At 36.7% G+C, this 20,415-nt stretch overlaps 1 protein-coding gene across 1 annotated transcript in view; it reads left to right on the top strand.

Annotated features, from left to right (window-relative positions):
* Nucleotides 1-20,415, top strand: part of LOC118269420 (putative inorganic phosphate cotransporter) — a 30,810-nt gene that overhangs the window by 6,700 nt on the left and 3,695 nt on the right. The window contains exons 2-3 of the mRNA XM_050699062.1: nt 14,673-14,803; nt 18,691-18,873. Coding sequence (XP_050555019.1) covers nt 14,673-14,803; nt 18,691-18,873 — 314 coding nt within the window. The remainder of the gene's footprint in view (nt 1-14,672; nt 14,804-18,690; nt 18,874-20,415) is intronic.

Here is a 20,415-nt window from a genome sequence, read left to right as displayed (position 1 = left end):
AGTTATGGCCAGTAAACACCACCACTTGGTTCATGATCTAAATCATAGCTTATTAATTCACTATAAAGTCTATAAAGTTAAATTTCTTAAGGACTATATAGGTATCTAACAATCTTCAGACTTGTTTATTCCAAAAGAAAATGTAGAGATGAAATGAAATTATTTAGATTATTGTTTATCTACAGTTTAAACAAAAATGCTATCGTACTCCATCAGTCCTTGATCGATAATTCAACACACTACACAAACATTATCAGATCAACACATCAATAGTCTAAACATTTCTCACAATAATAATACTTCATTGTAAATCAGTGAACCTCAGATAAATGAGCAATTAATAAGGTATCTTAGTTTTTGTGTAGCCACGTGCCATGACACCTGTCGAGTCCATCTCACCCTCCTAACAACAATCGTCAACATTCTCTCACATCCGATATCTACGTCACGAATAACGATTAATCGATATAATTACTACAATTACTATCTGATTGGAGTCACGTGTCACTTGCAATTCCCACCATTGATAACACAAACATGGGATTTAAAGAAATCATTACAATTGATCTGCGTCACTCGTGTTCATACAATAACAATGTCAAATCTTATTTATTCAATGTCTCGTTGTGTCGGATTATATTCATTTTGTTTATCTTCTGGTACAATTTGTCTTTTCTGCTATCTGATCTGTATCAGCTGTCATCAGTTTCGTTTCCTTCCTCCACTATATTATTGTTCCTCTCATCAACAATTCATCTCCTTCTTTCCGACGAGTATCAATCAATTAGGTGTAACGAAATGTTATCGACAGAATGTCGGTGTGGTTTATTTTGGTTCGGATTCCTTCATTTACTTCACATTGTCACCAAAAATACTCTTGGATTTATTCTAAGTTTACACAAAATAAGCGTGCATGTTTTATCAAAGCGAGTCGTGTGAGCTTTGACACGCCAAAATAAATAAATACAAGAACGTTTACAAACAGAGACACAGATACGGCGGCTGCCACCAGGACAGATTAGCATACACAAAAACATTTGGCTGTAAAATGTTCTGCTAAAGAAAACGCACATCATTCATCACGGTCTATTGTAACCGATGGACATACAAAAAATACCTCGTATTGTGGCGGGAGGCCTGGATTTCCGGCTTAATGCACACGTATCCGGATCTAACCTGTTACAACCAGATATTAAATGGTTTTAGCAAATATTTTTGTTTGCATGACACAGCATTAATGGTGGACCGATGTAGTTTCGTTAATAAGGTGCCGGTTACAGCACATACACCGCGTCTGAATGTAATTCAAGGTAAACTTCGTGCGAACGTACGAATACAGGAGGAGGCATGTCACACCACATCTCATTATGAATTATCTGGTTTCACGGTTGTAAACACAGTAATATAAGTACATCGAACATTTACAGACTACTCATATTATTGCTACACGTGGTTGTGGTTACTTAAAGATAAAAAGTACACAAATAAAAGTTTCGAATCAAGCATAAGCTTTTTAATTTCTGATAATTATTTACTTGAAGAAGAAGAAAGCGAGAGAAGAGTGGTTGCATAAACATATTGAACTGATAAACAAATATTACTTGAAGTGCTGTTAATCCGATAAATACGAAAATAGGACAATGTCACTACTTACAAAGTAGAACTCACGTTACTACTGCAGAGTGTCAATACACTCGTGGCCAAGTAGCGGCTCTTGAAATATATCACTTTCAATGATAACTTCACGCCCCCGAAGGGGTATTAAGTACTCATACGGAATCATAACACTCTCACTCTAGATGTATTGTAATATTTCATTTAACATGCGAAGAACCTATTACATTCGCATTAATCGAACACAATTCCAAAAATGCAATTACTTACAATGTTCACACCGCTTGTCCGAATCGACAATAGACCCAAACCCCTTACTCAGCCATCGCTCTCACGATTCCTCGATTACGGAGGCAATCACTTTGAATGGTATACGTAAACATATAGCGGGCAGCGGGCAGCGGGGCAGCGTGACGGCAATATATCATCCCTGGCCGACCCCGATCAATTAGAGGAGGGTGCAGTGTTTCCCTGCCCCATACATCTATATTACCATGTATATCGGTCGACATCTCAGCAGCCACATCGCTCGTAATCGTGTCATCTCTCACGTCTATCATAGAGTGTTTGTATTAGTGTTACGTGTTATGGCTAAATCATTGTTCTATTGTAGGTTTATATTTTTATTCCAGTAGTGTTGGAAATTTTAGGGTTTGCACATTGTATTTTTTTTACTTTTACAGTTGCGACCAGCGTGTGTTAATATACTCGTCCATAATTACCTGAAAATTGAAACTGATGAAAAATTAAATATTACATTAAAACAAACCTGACTAGTCGACTCTGACTATAATTTTTCGAGATCAACATTAAGATTTATTATCGTCATATACATCACTGCACAGGCGGCATCACGATCACACTGCGCACGCGACGTAAGGTCGTCAGGTTTAGATCGTATACGAACGCTCTGCAAGCATACGACCCGCCATAGCCGACACAGCATCCTCTATTTGTTTACCAACATTACGTAGTTGTCTATAGTCACAATATGCTTGCTTATACTAGGATACTAAATAACGGCCGTGCTGGCAGAATGTCTAGTGCAAGTGTATGTGACATTGACAACTAGAATGTCTTCCGGGTTTGTCTAGTTTAGGATACCAACATGGTGATACGTATTGCATTAGGTAGGTATACGCTATTCTAACATTCTCTTTATACCTTAGTGCAAGTAAAAACAATATGGCAATGTATTATAATGACAAAGCAAATTGTACCAAAATCGTTATGCAAGTAGAAGGTCCCTTCTTCATCATTTATGTACCTAAATCCATTAACTATTAGATCAACAGCGAGTTAACCATCTCCGCACACAGATTTCATTAGCAAGTATACCTACAGTAGCAGTTCAGTAGCAGCACGTGTGAGAAGGTATCGATGTGTCGGGTGATCGGGTGTGAGATAAGATAGTGGATCAATCTCGAGCGCTCACTGGCTCGAGTGGTCGAGTGGTCGAGTGGCCGCTATCAGGCCGATGTACTCGAGTGCCGTGTTTGTTTACCTCCACCACTCGCCGGCGACCCTCCGCTCTATCTGCGGTGCCCTACATCTTCTTCTAGTTCAATGCCGGGTTGAAGTACTGCTTAGTCAATTTTCATCATTTCTGCCTTCGTGTATAAAGTCTTTGAAGGTGTTTAAATAGTTTTAATGGAAACAGTTGTTACTTGTATGTTACATAATAATATCAAGCAAATCAAAGAGAACCAGCCTCTGAAAAATCCATATGATGATAATTTTTAAAATACTGGAAATATTTATCAAGGTCACTGAAAACGATTACGTTTTTTTATGACTAGGCCTGACTGGGTAATAATTATATGTCGTCCTCATCACATGTTGTACACGCTGACGTGAGCACACAATGGAAAGCTATTTGTTATGATATAATCTGTGGCTTCCGATGAGGAAGTACTTAATGTGTCACTCACTACCTCTATTTCTAGTAGAATAGGGATGATGACAGGGTATGAAATATTAAAATCTAATTAGTCCGTCAGTTAGGTAATGAAAAAATATTAGACGCGTATTTTTTTTTATTTTGTCATATAAGAAACCAATACTTGATAAAACGAATCTAGACACACGGCAGTGTGTCCGCCAAGTTCGAGCAAAAAAACCGACACACCGGCCGTGGGTTATATTACACGAACCATTTCGGGCCAAGTTCGACCCACCTATAACTCAAAATCTATTTTATCTACGCATATGAAATTTCTAGTATCTGTCGAGATCTACTTACTTATCTAAAATACAAAATTTCATTAATGTACCTATTGTAGGTCTTGAGATATTGACGTCAGAAAATCGCTATTTTTACTATACACTCACTGACTGACTCACTCATCAAAAACCTAGACCACTTCCAATGGTCGTATTGACTTGAAATTTGGCATGGAGGTAGGTCTTTAGGTCAAGGTAAAGGAAAAAATCTGAAAATGGCCAAGTGTGAGTCGGTTTTAAAAATAATGAAGGTGTAAATTCATACCCCTAAGGAACTAAAACAAAAAATTTATATTATATCTTCCAATGGTCGTACCGACCTAAAATTCGTTACGAAGGTTTGTATTTAGTCAAAGTAAAGTAAAATAAGAAAAAAAGAAAATAAACCTTACAAAAATAAATGAAATCCCACCCAAAACATAAATGTGAAAGGATGCCAAGTTCGATAATATTGGAATGCTTCGCCTATAAAAGAAGTGAGATCTAAATAAGTACCAAGTTCCATACACAGACCTCAGTTAAAAATGATATAACTTGGCAAGTTTTAATAGAAAATTATATACTTGACTCATTGCGTTTAGTAGGTTTATAACAAAGTGTGTGAAAACTTGCCAACTTGTTATATCATTTTTAACTGAGGTCTGTGTATGGAACTTGGTACTTATTTAGATCTCACTTCTTTTATAGGCGAAGCATTCCAATATTATCGAACTTGGCATCCTTTCACATTTATGTTTTGGGTGGGTCAAAGTTTAGGAGTGGGAGCTAACTACGTCACTATAGAGTATAAAACGTACTCTAAAGTGACGTCACGCGATATTTCAAATCGATATATCTTCGAAAGTATTTGTTTCCGTAAGAAAATAAAAAATACGTGTCTAATGTTTTAAAATAATCTACAAGACGGACATTGAAATAAAAATTAGTCATCTACCCTATTATTAGACCTGCTCTCAATCACAGAGGTATTATGCTTGTAATATTTCGGACGCCTGTCTAGTAATTGTTAACTTAAAATCAAATCATAACATTAATATCATACTTCCTATGTTATGTATATTATGAAGTTATCAGGTCAAATAAAAGTGCAACTATCTCCATCTTCTTCTCAATCATAAACTCTTAACAAAATTCTCGTATTTGCTGAGATGTATGAGCTTAACAGTACAAAACATGATCAGTCTCTTTATATCAATCAATTTGTCTCGATGTTTGGACAAGTACCACAAGTAAATCAGAGACATCACTTATCTGGGTATTTTTATCAGTCCAGATTACCTCAGATTATCATCTAGTAAAGCACGTGTCGTTGTAAATGGATGCAATACCGGCACGTGTCTCGCTGCAGCCAGTTAGTTCCTCCTGCTCGATCAACTATCGCCAATTATACCAACAAGGTCGAGTGACAGTACACAGAGGTCACACAACTTTAGTTTTAAATTCCTGCGTAAGTAGTGTTACTTGTACCGCCTTTCAATTCTACTGCAGCACATGTCATTATGACGTCAGTATAGCTGCTAAACATTTGCATTTATTATAGGTAACGCCAAATCATTTCTTTCGATTGGACCAAAACGCACCTTTGGACTTCAAATTAACTAAATCAGTGTGTTTTTCGATTTCTTAAACAATTGTATTATTTGATTTGCAGATTCATTACAAACTTCAGTCTGTAATAGAAAATTTTTTTTGAACATAGTTATATTATGTCAGATCCAATAGATAGATATTATGCAACACCACCAAAGAACAGAACACGTGTTTGAATTATACAAGACACCAGAGCAAAACACTAAGATAAGATTATCTGCGATAAAATCCCAAACTACATGAAAGTGCAGAAATTTTGATGAGAACACATAACGCAAGTTAGATAGCGTAGTACTTAGTATTCCGGAGTAGAGCATAAAGAGTGCACAGTGTCGCCGCCCTGGTGGAACTCGGCGAAGTTGTAACGGCCCCCGCGGGCCCGGCCGCGCTGCCATCATCACAGTCTGGAGACCCACTACCGAGTTAAATGCTCTCACATTGGAGATTGTAGGGAAATTGTCTAGAAGCTGTATTCAAGAATATTTTGTCTATACATATAATAAAATCGTAGAAAAGTGCTGTCTGTACATTGAAAATAAAAATAAAAAAAATAGCAGGGGTTATTGTTATGTCGATGTCGAACCCAAAAATGTAATTAACTTTTTTTTTGTCTGTTTGTCTGTTTGTCTGTTTGTCTGTTTGTCTGTTCGTCTGTGCGCGCTAATCTCAGAAACGGCTGATCCGAGTTGGATGCGGTTTTCACGAATATATTGTGGGATGCTTAAATTTACATTTAGTGTTTGTTTCATGTCAATCGGTTCATAAATAAAAAAGTTATGTCAAATTAAAGAATCACGTCGAACATTCTATGCTTATACCATTAATCTCCGCAACTATTTGACGGATTTGGTTGAAATTTGGTACAGATATAGTTTAGAACCTTAGAAATAAAATAAAAATAAAAATAAAAATAAAATAAAAATAAAATAAAAATAAAAATAAAAATAAAATAAAAATAAAATAAAAATAAAAATAAAAATAAAATAAAATAAAAATAAAATAAAATAAAATAAAATAAAATAAAAATAAAATAAAATAAAAATAAAATAAAAATAAAATAAAAATAAAATAAAAATAAAATAAAAATAAAATAAAAATAAAATAAAAATAAAATAAAAATAAAATAAAAATAAAAATAAAAATAAAAATAAAAATAAAAATAAAAATAAAAATAAAAATAAAATAAAATAAAATAAAAATAAAAATAAAAATAAAAATAAAAATGAAATAAAATAAAATAAAAATAAAATAAAATAAAATAAAATAAAAATAAAATAAAAATAAAATAAAAATAAAAATAAAATAAAAATAAAATAAAAATAAAATAAAATAAAATAAAATAAACAGTATTTATATTCAAGACTAGCTTTTGCCCGCGGCTTCGCTCGCGTTAAGAAGTATTATTATTAATTAGGAATAGTTTTTGCGGCTTTACTTTTGTTTAGCGTGTGTAAAAAAATAGGGCCTACAAAACTTCTTTGTACACAATATTCTTTACTAATCTGTCATTAGGCGCTACGCCATAGTAGCTTTATGCATGCAAAGTCTCAGTCCGATTGTTTTAAAATTGACAAAGTTTCATACAAACTTTCATCCCCTATTTTATCCCCTTGGGGGTAGAATTGATCAAAATCCTTTCTTAGCGGATGCCTACGTCATAACATCTACCTGCATGCCAAATTTCAGCCCGATCCGTCCAGTGGTTTCAGCTGTGCGTTGATAGATCACTATGTCAGTCAGTCAGTCACCTTTGAGTTTTATATATTTAGATTATCAAAATCCTTTCTTAAGGGTTGCCTACGCCATAGTAGCTTTATGCATGCAAAGTCTCAGTCCGATTGGTTTAAAATTGACAAAGTTTCATACAAACTTTTATCCCCTATTTTATCCCCTTGGGGGTAGAATTGATCAAAATCCTTTCTTAGCGGATGCCTACGTCATAACATCTACCTGCATGCCAAATTTCAGCCCGATCCGTCCAGTGGTTTCAGCTGTGCGTTGATAGATCACTATGTCAGTCAGTCAGTCACCTTTGAGTTTTATATATTTAGATTTATCCCCTTAGGGATGGAATTTATCAAAATCGTTTCTTAAGGGTTGCCTACGCCATAGTAGCTTTATGCATGCAAAGTCTCAGTCCGATTGGTTTAAAATTGACAAAGTTTCATACAAACTTTCATCCCCTATTTTATCCCCTTGGGGGTAGAATTGATCAAAATCCTTTCTTAGCGGATGCCTACGTCGTAACATCTACCTGCATGCCAAATTTCAGCCCGATCCGTCCAGTGGTTTCAGCTGTGCGTTGATAGATCACTATGTCAGTCAGTCAGTCACCTTTGAGTTTTATATATTTAGAAGTCAGCAGAAGAGGAAGGAGGAGAGTTATAAATTAATAATTAGTAGGGGGCAATGAGCACCGTTTTTCCTGCGGGTCGCGGGACGCGATGCTCATTTTCACCGGGTCAAACCCGAGAAGGAGAGACCTCCCCACCTAATAAATAAAAATAAAATAAAAAATAAATTTATTCCGGACATACAGCGCCATCTATTGTTCAATTTCGTACTTATAGTACGGAATTGAACAATGTCGGGCTGTTCCTATACTCCGTAGATAGATGACGTTGATCGCGCAATGGTGTAATTACAATTGTTCAGTTCATGTTATTGTTTTAATTCATTGGAAATTTGTTTTTACAAAATAGTAAAAAGCAATGAAAAATATAACATAATACAACTTTTAGTACAAAGAAAACGCTCTAACGGAGTATAGATAATTCTATGTCGATCGATACACGACTTCGGTTCATGTTATTGTTTTAATTCATGGAAAAAAGTTAACAAATAGTAAAAAGGTATGAAAAAAATTATATCAATATAATTAAACTTTTAGTACAAAGAAAATGCCCGAACGGAGTATAAATAAATAATCCAAGTTGTCTTTATCCTCGATAGATGGCGTTGGGATCGAAATAGATTGCGCTATGGTTTTGTTACAATTATTTGGTTGGGTATCGGCCGAGCGCTTCGGTACTATTGTAGAAAATGTGTATTATCAGTCGTATGATTATTTGTCTGTAGTGGTCCTGCTGTTTCGTATATTCTAAATTGGTTTCGTTGTATTTGTCAATTAATAAGTTTATTTGTTGGGTTTTCCTGGTTTTCTGGTTAAACTTTTTAACGTAGGTTTAGTTTGATATCGATTATTAGTAGTTACTGTAGTTAGTTTTTTTAATAAAATTGTAAGTCTAATTTATAAATTAATTAGATTATATTTAAGTCGTTTCTTTTAAATTATTTAGTTTAAGCTTGGTTATTATAGCATAAAGGATAGGTTCTAATATAATTTCTTTTTTAATTGTTATAAATTCGTAATTCGTAGCTTTCTTTAGTTTTAAGTTAGTTTTCATCTTAAGTTCGGAAAGATTATAATATTTCTTTAGTTAAAGTCCGTTTTTAAACTATTTTTTCAATGCCCTAAGTGAGTATACATCTATTAAATTCAAACGCAGAGCTCATTATGTTGATTTTTGAAGAGTTCCCTGGAATATCTTCCACATCTCATTTTTGAAGAGATCCCGCGAGATCGGGAACTCATCATCATCATCATCATCATCAGCCTATAGCTATGGGAACTATGTGGTTAAAACCAAAAATTTGCCGGAAGTCACTATTCCACGCGAACGAAGTCGCGGGCAAAAGCTAGTTTAAAATAAAGTTTAAGCTGCTGCAGACGGGGATCTTGGTAGATAAAAACAGAAATTCAAATTAGATACGTAACGTATATGTATAGCACACATGTCGGTATCGCGACCCCTTTAAAAACAGATTATTATAACCAAACAACATAAGAACAGACATCACAGGTGGAGACACGAGACAGAACTAGTGTTTAGTACATAGACAGTTAGTATGTCTTGAAGTATTTATGTGTAGGCTGCGTCTGTGTGTGCGTGGTGTATGTCAGCCCGCACGGTCCCACATAATTAAAAGCCTGCGCCTGACTGCGGTCCCTTCGTTACAGGAGCCAGATAACGCTAGGCCCTGTTTCAATGTCCCCTACATTAAAAGGACATATCTTTTTAACTTTATCTTTTCTTTTCATGTGTACCCAACCGTGTACACGTGGCCTAAGACTATCTGATCTATCTAGTACTGGCGGCTGTGAATTATGGACTGGTATACATTTGTAAATGTTTGCGTCTAAAAATAATTTGTTGAGATTCTTAATATAGGTCCAACTTTACAGTCTTATATTCTGTATAACACACAATAGCACCACCAATTTCTACTACTGCTACTATATACATGGATCGCGCTAACCCTCAGCGATGCTATTTTGTACCGCACTTGTAATAAACTGCTCACCACGTGGTGCCAATCATTTCCTGCGGGATACTAGACAGACGCTACATCTCTAAGCAGCAATGTTATTGTAGAAGTCTCACTGCACATAATATGTGTGTACATTGCACGGATCCATAATATTACTTATAATAAGTCTCACAATACTACTTATAATAAGAGTATACCAATAATTGGTATACTCTGGGTCTCTTTTGCGTTCCCGTTTCCAAAAAAAAAAAATAAGTAGATCACTAATAACGCATTTTTATAGATGCCACGTACTTGAAATCAATCAATATAAAACATTAAATTCAGGAAGATACTATTTTATAAAACTAATGCCGTTAATTAATTCACGTTGAACCTTCTGCGCCCTCTCCTGCGTTGTATGTACTTTATGTTTCCAGTGAAGAGTTCTCGATGCACCTCCAGCCCCCGCGGTGCTGGCTCCGCAGGGAGCTATTGAAGGCAGCTAATTGCCTCGCCACATTCAATCGTACACTCAGTACTGCTCTCTCGAGACTGGTTCAAGATTTTTATACAGTTTATATACCACTCGTAGTTGTACATTAAAATAATATTTCATTTTTTGATCTACTTTATGATTACTTAATTTTACATCAAAATAGTGTTTCACACGAAAAATATAAATACCTTAAAACTTACGTCACTAACTTAGACAGGCAAATGTAGGTACTAAGGGTAAATAATACTTTCTAGGAATTCCATAACGACGTCTGAGACGAAAATAAAAACCAATTCTAACATGTCCATCAATAGGAATTTTGGGAATCTTTCAGTTTCTTCACTCGAATTAATAAAAGAAACACACAATGTAGAACAGGTGGAAATAACAGAACTTACTAAATAAAAATAGGACAAGTTTTGATTTACTCAGAATGTATTGTTACTCACATTACTCTCCCTGTCTCCGTACAAGACGTGTGTGGAACGATTACCGAATATTCTATGCTATGCCACGCCTTTGTTTGTCACCTGTTACTCTTTTGGTGTACGGTTTAGGTATGTAGATGCCTGGTACGTTCTACCTACCCCCATGGAAGACAGGCATGACGTTATGGATGTAAACTGAACTGTGTATACATTTTAAAGAAAATTATACGAATGTAGGTTGTTTATAAATGTAAAGAATTTTAGACAAAATTAGGGAATTTGAGTACCTAGATCCAAATACTAAGTTTATATATTATCTTTCTAAAGACTTTGGTGGAAGTGTCGCGAAGTTCCAGCGGACACCCGCATAGTAAGCTGACAGTAAGACAGATGCGAGCATAAGTTCAACTCGCAGGACAGTGGGACTGAGTTATGTGCTGCCATACTTCTTAGCTTCTACAGAGAACTTACGGAGTACCTTGCATTACGGAATTCTTTAGATAAACACATTTACTCTGCTCTCTTAAGTATTCACGGTGAAGCACATTTAATATCAATACGAAAGTGTCGCGGACGTAGATTTATGACGATAGTCCGATGTATTTCACACTAGACATGTTCACAATTAATCATTAATCTTATTTGGCATACACAATATTCGTGCGACTTATCATTTGTCTGTTGAGGTCAATGATCTATAAATATCTTCTTCTCACTAAAGGCGTTTTCACCAGAACAAAAATATTGAACCAACTTTTTAAGTTACGAAGAAAACAAATTCTATCAAGTTATAAATAGACAGAAACAAGGTCTTGCCTTTTTTAAACTGATTTAGCCCTGACTTCTGACCACAGGTATCTGCTATCGACCATTTTAATCAGGCTATCGATGACTGTATGTTCATTAATCAGTAATGATGACCCATTGTCTGTTTGTCTGTACAGTGCATGATGCATGGTGTGTATGGTATACAAGTAATATAATTTCACCATGAAGACACAGGTCACGTCGGCGACGGCGACATTACTTGCGACAGTCAAAGTGTGCACAAAGTTAACTGATGACTCTTGGTGAAGTAACGAATTATAATGTATAATACTAAATATTTACTTAAAACATAGTATACATACACATACCTACACATCACATCAAACCGAGACAGCGCCGCTGCTGGAGTACCGGCTGTCCTCTATAAAAGAGGGATTTTCCAACATTCTCCACTCTTAGCTCAACTTCTAGTAATTAATCGTAATGTAAACCCATTGACTATTTTTTGAGATTATACAACCGGGTTGCAATACTTACACAAGTAAATCAAAAAGAATGGCTTCAAGGTGACACGCGGCACAGGGTCAACACGAGTCACCTATACATAACCATAGCGTTGTTACCGTAGATCAATATAATCTTAATATAATATACTAGTCTTCCGTTAATTGTGGATAGACAGTGTGGATGTAATGAACACCACTGCTCTTGGGAAGCCGAAGGCCAGACAAATAACTCGGAGGATATTTCTTGAAATTAAAACAACAATTCTCATTATTCTATAAAAATAACTATTGTTAGCAATGTCATCCTCTATTATAAGTATTTATTATTTAGATTTTAATTGCAACTTGATTACTTCCTCAATAAATATAAATAAATAAGTATTATGAACACTAAATACAAACAGCTATAAAACTACCCCAGACCATGGTTTTACAAGCCTATGTCCAAGAGACGGAAACCAGCTAATGACGATGATGAGGACATTTCCAATCTACCAGCTAACTGGTTATTGTTCTAGAGCCTAACTTGCTACACCAAAATAGCTCTTTAGTTTAACATTAATTTCGTTATTTGCATTGTCGTGTATTCCTAGACATATAGCTAGGTACTGGGTTACTATTGAGTTATTTATTGTTCAGCAGTTTCCTTAATCAATAAATCTATGGAGATAAATCCATAATTATGAGTTATGTGACTACTGGCCTTATATCTCCTTCCTGCAGCGACGGTGAATTACGGACGAGTTTTATTGTAAAGCAATGTATAACTCTTTAGTGTTTACACGTCGCTGGCGTCGCGCGACTTTCCTTTAGGATTGTAAACTGTTTGGAACAAGTACTGGAGGAGACGAGTGCTCGCACGGCTTGTCAACTACTTCCTCAACTTGCTTTGTGATATTAAGGAATTCATCGCAACTTACTTTATATTACTAGTCCATGTACTCCCTCCCATTTCATATCTAGCATCTCAATAGGGCGCGTCTCCTTGTGTAGCGGGTGCTGGCAAATATCACGCTCCGGTCAACCTGTAAGGCCAGGCCGGGCTCAGGCCATTATATCAGTCTACTGGCTGCCGTTGGTCCAACACACGGTGTACTGATAACTCAGAAAAGGTTCAAAAGAAAGGAAATCTATTTTGCTCTTGTATTGCGATACAATTTATTGACACAACTGTTCTGACTTGTGTTGGAATTAAGTAAAGAAATATTGACCTTTTCATATTAGGGAGTAAATATTTTGTCATACCACGTTGTAATTGGAAATGATTTGCTCATCGACTAGTTATAATGTCACAACTGCACTGAAGGGAAGCCCTCCCTAACGCAGCAACTGCATTTTCTCTGCAATGAAATCGAGGTTTAATGACTTTTATAACTTTAAACGCAGGTCATGTTTCTCGCAGCATTCAACCCTTAGGAAAGATTAATATTCGTAATATCAATGTCAGTCAGTTTTCTAATTTAATTTCCAATGAGCGGCTTATCAATTCTGATTTGGGAACATTGTCTAATTGTTCACATCCATCAGCGGGCAGTCACTTAAGAACTTGAAGTTATTTCGAAGCTGAAGTTATTTATCAAGGGAACCTTTTTATCTGAACAATTAATTGAAAGCTTCTCTTTTATTTGTGAACGTCCCGCGGCGGGCGGCGGTGGCGGGGCGCGCGGTGCGGGGCGGGGGATGTGAGGTGTCTCGGTTTCCCCTTTAAGGGCGACAGTTACAAAATGAGTTTTTAGATACGAACACGTTCTGTCAGCGCGCGAATGCTTTATGTGCGCTGCTTGTTAATGCCCCGCGTGTTGTGGCCCGCTGTTATTTCACCAGATACGCCGTCCGTTATACGCATAGCATGCATTATATATGCAACGAGAGCTGTCTGCTATATTCCCGCATTCATATCATATATTACACTTTTTCCACTTTATCTGGTAGTTTACTCAAGATGTATAAAGTATAACGCTCCTAAACTAACGTAGTATGTTTATGTAATTCAGGAAATTAAACTCGTAAGTTGTGTCGAGGTAATCTCGCGGGAATATGAGCATGTTCTTATCGTGCATCTTGTATAAAACTTTCAGTTCTTTGCTATACATTAACAAGCCAGCGTCGAGACACAGTAACGTGAGCCATGAAATATGGAGTACAATTTTAATAAACAAACAAACTTATTCACGTAAATCCTGATACTAAGCTGAAACACGATCACGAATAGATTATTACACTCGATTTGATTCTGAATGGAAAGTATTGTCCTGAAAACTAAGGTAAAATACATCATAAGTCCAATTATCATATTACAGTAAAGCCCATTGCATCCAACACGCGACGCGCCACGGTCCGCGGCCGCAGGTGCCGCTGTAAATACCGCGGGCTGCAGGCGGCAGGTGCTTCATTTGTGTAATGGCGCCGCCGACGTGACAATGCGTGCACTTTATTAATGCACCCGACGGAGATGTCACTCTCCAACACTTACTTCATTCGTACAATAGATTCATCCGTTAATTCAATTTGTGGAATATTACAGGATTAATGTTTGTTAAGAATGTATTTATCTTATGTCTAAGATATTGTTTTTTTACTGCCACCAGAAAACTGTTGAAGACTCCGGTCACCGGTGACCGGCATAACAGTTAACGTGTATAACCAAATCGCAACCAAACTAAATCAGTAGTAGTAGTGATAGTCCTAATCGCTGCAACTGTATACTAAACCGAATGATGTGTGTGTCGGCAGGTCGGGTGCTGGGCATGCGGCACGTGATGGCGTGCCTGATGTTCCTGGCCACCACCGTCTCCTACGCCACGCGCGTCTCCATGAGCGTCGGCATCGTCGCCATGACCTCCAACAACAGCTACGGACACCCGGTACGTTATATGTACTATATAACAGTTTGTAAAGAGAAGCTGTCATGGATTTACTTATGAAGGAAGTTACACTTACTAAAGATCACTACTTAGTTTACCACTAATCTCTTGGGTCTATCAGATAAACAGAGTCACGTATAAAAAGTATCACCCACTTCTTGCAAGTCCTGTGTCATGTAAAACACTGTAGTGTAGTTTACCAGACAAGATTTATCATTATTTCAGTGTATAATTATTTCAGCAAACGATAATTCTATTTGTCTTCACAATAAAATGTAACATGACCCGCTTTGTTTGCTCCAAGCTACACAAACAGCATCCAGGTAAATTGTCACGATAACGGCCCCACTTGGAGTTCATCCAGAAATAAAAACTTACAGCTCCTTCACAAAGTACTGGCAGTCAGTAGACAATTCAAACGCGACTATTAGCGCCATCTGCACGCCGTGAGACGAAGCTCTCGGGGGAATTATCTCACGAATAGTCAGCTTTAATATCGTCTATGTAGCAACGACTTTTTTACAACTCTTTATTTTCTACGAACAGTTAAACGCTCAGGGACGCTAGGTGAACGTATTTGTTACTGGTGTACAGTTGTACTGTACAGTTTCGAATAATGGAATCTCAAATGTACGAGTGTGTTAGCTTTTTCTTAATGGCTTCTCTTGTAATAAATGTAATTACCACAAAGAGCTATTACAGATTTCAAAGTATTTTTTAGAACACTAAAATTTAATCTTTACAAAGTTTCATCAACTACCCTTAGTATGTAAATTATGTGCATGCACTAAGTAAGTTCAAAATAAACGGGGCTACCTTCAGAATACTACAGAATGTCGCCGCGAGCGGTAACCCTGTGCGGGGATATCATTAAACCGGAAAAAATCCCGCAGACTTTAGTGGTATTGTCGCAAAAAGTATCATTTGAAGCGAGCGCCGCCGCACAGTGGGCTGGGATGTACAAAGTTTGGACTTAAGAAATGAAATGTATATTTTTGGTATCTAGGTATTATTTATAAACTTTTATCATCAGGAACTTTTTTTTATTTAACTAGTAGTTTGAGAGATATAGCCATTTGTATTTTGAATGAAAAAAAATTTTTTTTTGTTTTATAATTCGCAGTCGTTTGTTTTACACATATTTCCGAGAATTTAGTGATAAGAGAGCACGTACACAACCACAAGTTATGACGTGTCGGAACGTGATTGGTGCATCAACATAGCACAAGATATTCAGTTGCATTCAATCCACTTCAGTGTTCTATTATCCAACGTAAAAGACGTACTACCCCTACACATTATTCATTATTTGTGATAACCGCGTTTGTGAAGATGTTTCAAAATTTTGTGACAAACCTTGACCTCTTCGTTACCCTTAAAAACATTGACAGTGGTGGTAGTATAAAAATAGTGATAGCTTGTACAATGAGATAAGGTCCAAACTTGTAGACGAATTAAGTGATGAACATAAAAAGACCGTGAAATCAAATTGTGCAAAGTATTGTTTTAATTTAAATAGAAGATGGCAAAAAGCTCATGGACTGTAAAGGGAGACAACAAGTGCATTATGGAAAACAGGTAGAAAAATATACAAGGCGCGTTTAAAAATAGGATGGGACTTTTGATTGACGTTGTCAAACAAAGTCATGGCTCCACCAATGACGGAAACACCGCTAGAAGATTTTTTGCAAGCCCGAACGTGACTGCTGAAATAACTGGTATCAATGAGGACCTAATTAGGCGGTTTTCCATAATTTTAGTAGCAATTTCGTCGGGCTATCAGCTTGACACAGACAAATTTCACGAATATGCTCAAGCCATAATGCAACTGTATTTAAATTGTACAGCTGGTACTATATACCTTCAAGTGTTCATAAAGTTCTTATGTATGGTGCAGCTATCATTGAAAGTTTTGGTCTAATACCAATTGGACACTTATCTGAAGAAGCGGCCGAATCTAGAAATAAAGACTTTCGTAGGTACCGTCAAAACCATTCCAGGAAATGCAATAGAACATCTATAAATGAAGATATGTATTTTGAGCAGCTCTGATCCACTAATTTCAACAAAGGAAAATTTTGCATTCGTTAACGTAGATAGTCTTGACAGTGATTAAATTAAAACAATTACGTGTGATTTACTTGTAATAATTTGTGATTTTATAATTTATAGAATAATGTTAAATGTATTTGTATATTTTGTTTAAGATTTATGGTTATGAATATATATTTACGATTATTAATAATGCTTTTTATTTATTTTATTGATTCATGGTGGATGAGACCTAAAGGGGACACCACTATAAAAAAAAACTGGCCAAGTGCGAGTCGGACTCGCTCATGAAGGGTTCCGTAACAGCAAGTAGATGACATAATATAAAAGTTGTAAAATAACTTGGTTTTACATAGTGTTTGTATGAGCGACAAAGTTATATTTGCGGTTTTTGAAAATGTTTTATTTCTTAAAAACTAATAATGATATCTCGTTCAAACCAATTTTCTTTGTTAGTTTCCATTGAAATCTACAGCATATATTTTTTTCAGTTTTTTCACTCTCTTATTTTAAAAGTTAGAGGGGACACACATTTTTCCACTTTGGAAGCGTCTAACTTTCAAACGATTGATTTTGACGAAAAGTGGTTTTAGGAACCTTAATGTCTTTTTTAAAGACCTATCCATAGGCACCCATCACGGATACGTAAGCCGAAAAAAAAATTTTTTGAATCAGTTCCATGTATGGAGTGCCCCCCTTTAATTTTTAAATTTATTATTTTTATTCAAAATTCTAATAGCGGTTACCGAAATACACCATCTTACAAAGTTTCAACTATGTAGGCCCAACAGTTTTGGAAATAAATGGCTGTGACATACGGACGGACGGACGGACAGACGGACAGACAGACAGACATACAGACAGACACGACGAATTTATAAGGGTTCCGTTTTTTGCCATTTGGCTACGGAACCCTAAAAACGCGCCTAGTTCTTAACCTCTAGGGTGGTGTGGAATTAAGAACAAAAATTGAAATTGCGGCCAAATCGGGAAAAATCGTGACCCGAGCATAGGCGCTAAAATAGGACAAAAATACGTTTTATGCATGGGTGAAGTCAATTGTTTGAGAAAATTTGAGAATTCCGAGATTTGGATTGTTTTTTGTTTTGCTCCATACAAAAATAAGTTTGAGTGTTATTTACTCCGAAAATACTAAGTTATCAGAAAAACCACCTCAGAAATAGTTTCTTATAATCAATAGATTAATGCAACCCGATATTCAAAAATTAAAAATATTAAAACTTTTTTTTATCATTGCTAAGTCCACTACCGGCCCGTTTCGGTCCACTGTGCGCCGCCGTCGTCGGGCACGTCCCGGCTAACGATACACGAGCGACTTGGCGCAGGGACCCCGTGTGTCTCCGGCTTATACTTTAATTGTTTGTCTTAAGTCACTTACTGAGGCAGTTTGCTGAGAAACTAAATTACTAAACTTTAACATTTTTAAGAAGATTATATTATTATAGCAATAGAAATCAGTTTAATGTTTTGGTGTTAAAACCACATCTTCAAAATCCCCTTATTTACCTCCATCTCACACAGCGGTGGCGGCTGGCTGTGACGGCTCGTGTGTTGGACATAAATCGATGTTATGGCTGCTTCCATCGCATAATATTACAATAATACGCGTCAATAGCAGCCATCATTCAATCTTTACTACCCTTTGTATGGTGGTGGAGTAGTGCTGCCAGTGCGGACCTACACCTGTGCTGTTTGTAATGGCTAAATATTCAAAAAGTAAAAAAATATATTTAATGAAACTGTGCTCAGTCTGTGGCATATCTCCTCATAATTTTTCAAAGATCTAATTGAACATGTATGGCGTATGTGTGCAGGTGTTCACCCACTGGACGCGCAGCATCCAGGACACCATCCTGTCCTCGTTCTTCTGGGGCTACATCGTGCTGCAGATCCCCGCGGGGTACATCGCCGGCCGCTTCGGGGGCAAGTACCTCATGCTCATCTCCATGGCAACCACCGGCGTCGTCAACCTCCTGCTGCCCATCGCTGCTATCAAGGTAATCTACTACTTCTTGTACAATATTGCATTTACTACTCTGTGTGTATAAAACTGTATCTACCACAACAGACGGGAGGTTAATATAATTATGTTAATACTATTTTTGTTCAGTATAAAGGATTTTTGTACATACATTTTTAGCACAGAGAACATTATCCAATAGGTACATTCTTACAATAAACGAGTCTTTAAAGAATAAGTTGGGAATAACATAAAGCCCCAGGGTGTCGGGGTGACGACGCTGCGAGGAACGTTTGGCTGCGGGCCAGCAGGGCGGGATATGGCGGGACTCCTTGTGGGCGCGTTGTGACACTTGACTCTATTAACTTCACTCATTTTATTGAATTCCCATCATTTTATATTGTTGGATCGTTGAACGTACGGAGTGGAGACTTTGTCACCTACGTTACTACGTCATAGTTTTATATCAGTCGCGAATCAGGTATCCGTGAAAATGCCTTCGTGATGTATACGACGTATACGTACCACGCGGTGAGAGGATCAGAAATACGCAAAATATAAACAGACAGAACACACGAAACTCTGATGATGATTAATTAAAGCCAAGCAAACAATACGTGTGCATTAATTTCGTCCAATATCTGAGTACACATCCATGTTGATTGAAAAACGCAGCGGAATCAGTGGCGGCCATGTTTACAGTGTGTTTGTGGTTCGCGCGCGGAAACCTTTCGTAAACATCATGGAACTCAATAAAAAGCACACTCACCGAGACTTGATACCCAGTCACATGACCATTTATGGATTTGAGCAAATTAATTGTTTCAGAAATTAGGTTATAATAGATAAACGTGATGTGTAGGTAAGCAGCAAGACACAAATTGCAAATCTTCTACATAGTATAGGGGGCTGCATCTGACTTCCTCGGTGTACTAGGGCAACATGAAAGTAATGAAGGTACTTATCTGATACCAGCGGACAAACAACAACACACCACGAGGTGTCCTGTTTGTTTGTTCCGCGACTGTAGCTACATAATTATAATGAAGTATTTTCCTCTGTTTGCGGGAGCTCTTTCTAAAATAGACCCTTTTAGAGGGTTACAAGACAATCATGGACCGGGCGCCGCGCCGCGCCGTCGACAAATATTTTATTTTTGTCTTTTGTGAAAAGACAAAAATAAATACTTAATGGACCTTTTAATCTTCTTTGGTTACATTGTGAAGTACAGACTAACTACAAAAAATATTTAATTACACATACAAGAAGTAGGAACAGTTTTAGAAACAATATTTTCTAAATGTAAGTTGAAGTTGAGGAAATTGCAACAGAAGTAAAAATATTCTCAGACAAAAATAAAGGAAGAACAAAACCCTGACAATAAATCCCCCAATTAACTCTCGCGCCTGTTCGTGCTTTATATTGATGGCGGCCATTAGTGGCGCCGAGGGTACGACCCCTGCATCATGAGCGCCTTGCACGGCCTCCATCTACTGAGCAACAGGACAACCGAGCTATTTGTCTATGTTAGCGATGTCATAGGACACTGTGTATATTAAAGGTACTTCTTAAAGTAATG

This window comes from Spodoptera frugiperda, chromosome 2 (assembly GCF_023101765.2).
Source record: "Spodoptera frugiperda isolate SF20-4 chromosome 2, AGI-APGP_CSIRO_Sfru_2.0, whole genome shotgun sequence".
Lineage (NCBI taxonomy): Eukaryota > Metazoa > Arthropoda > Insecta > Lepidoptera > Noctuidae > Spodoptera > Spodoptera frugiperda.
Note: the sequence above shows the minus strand (reverse complement) of the source record. Positions and strands in the feature narration are given on the sequence as shown.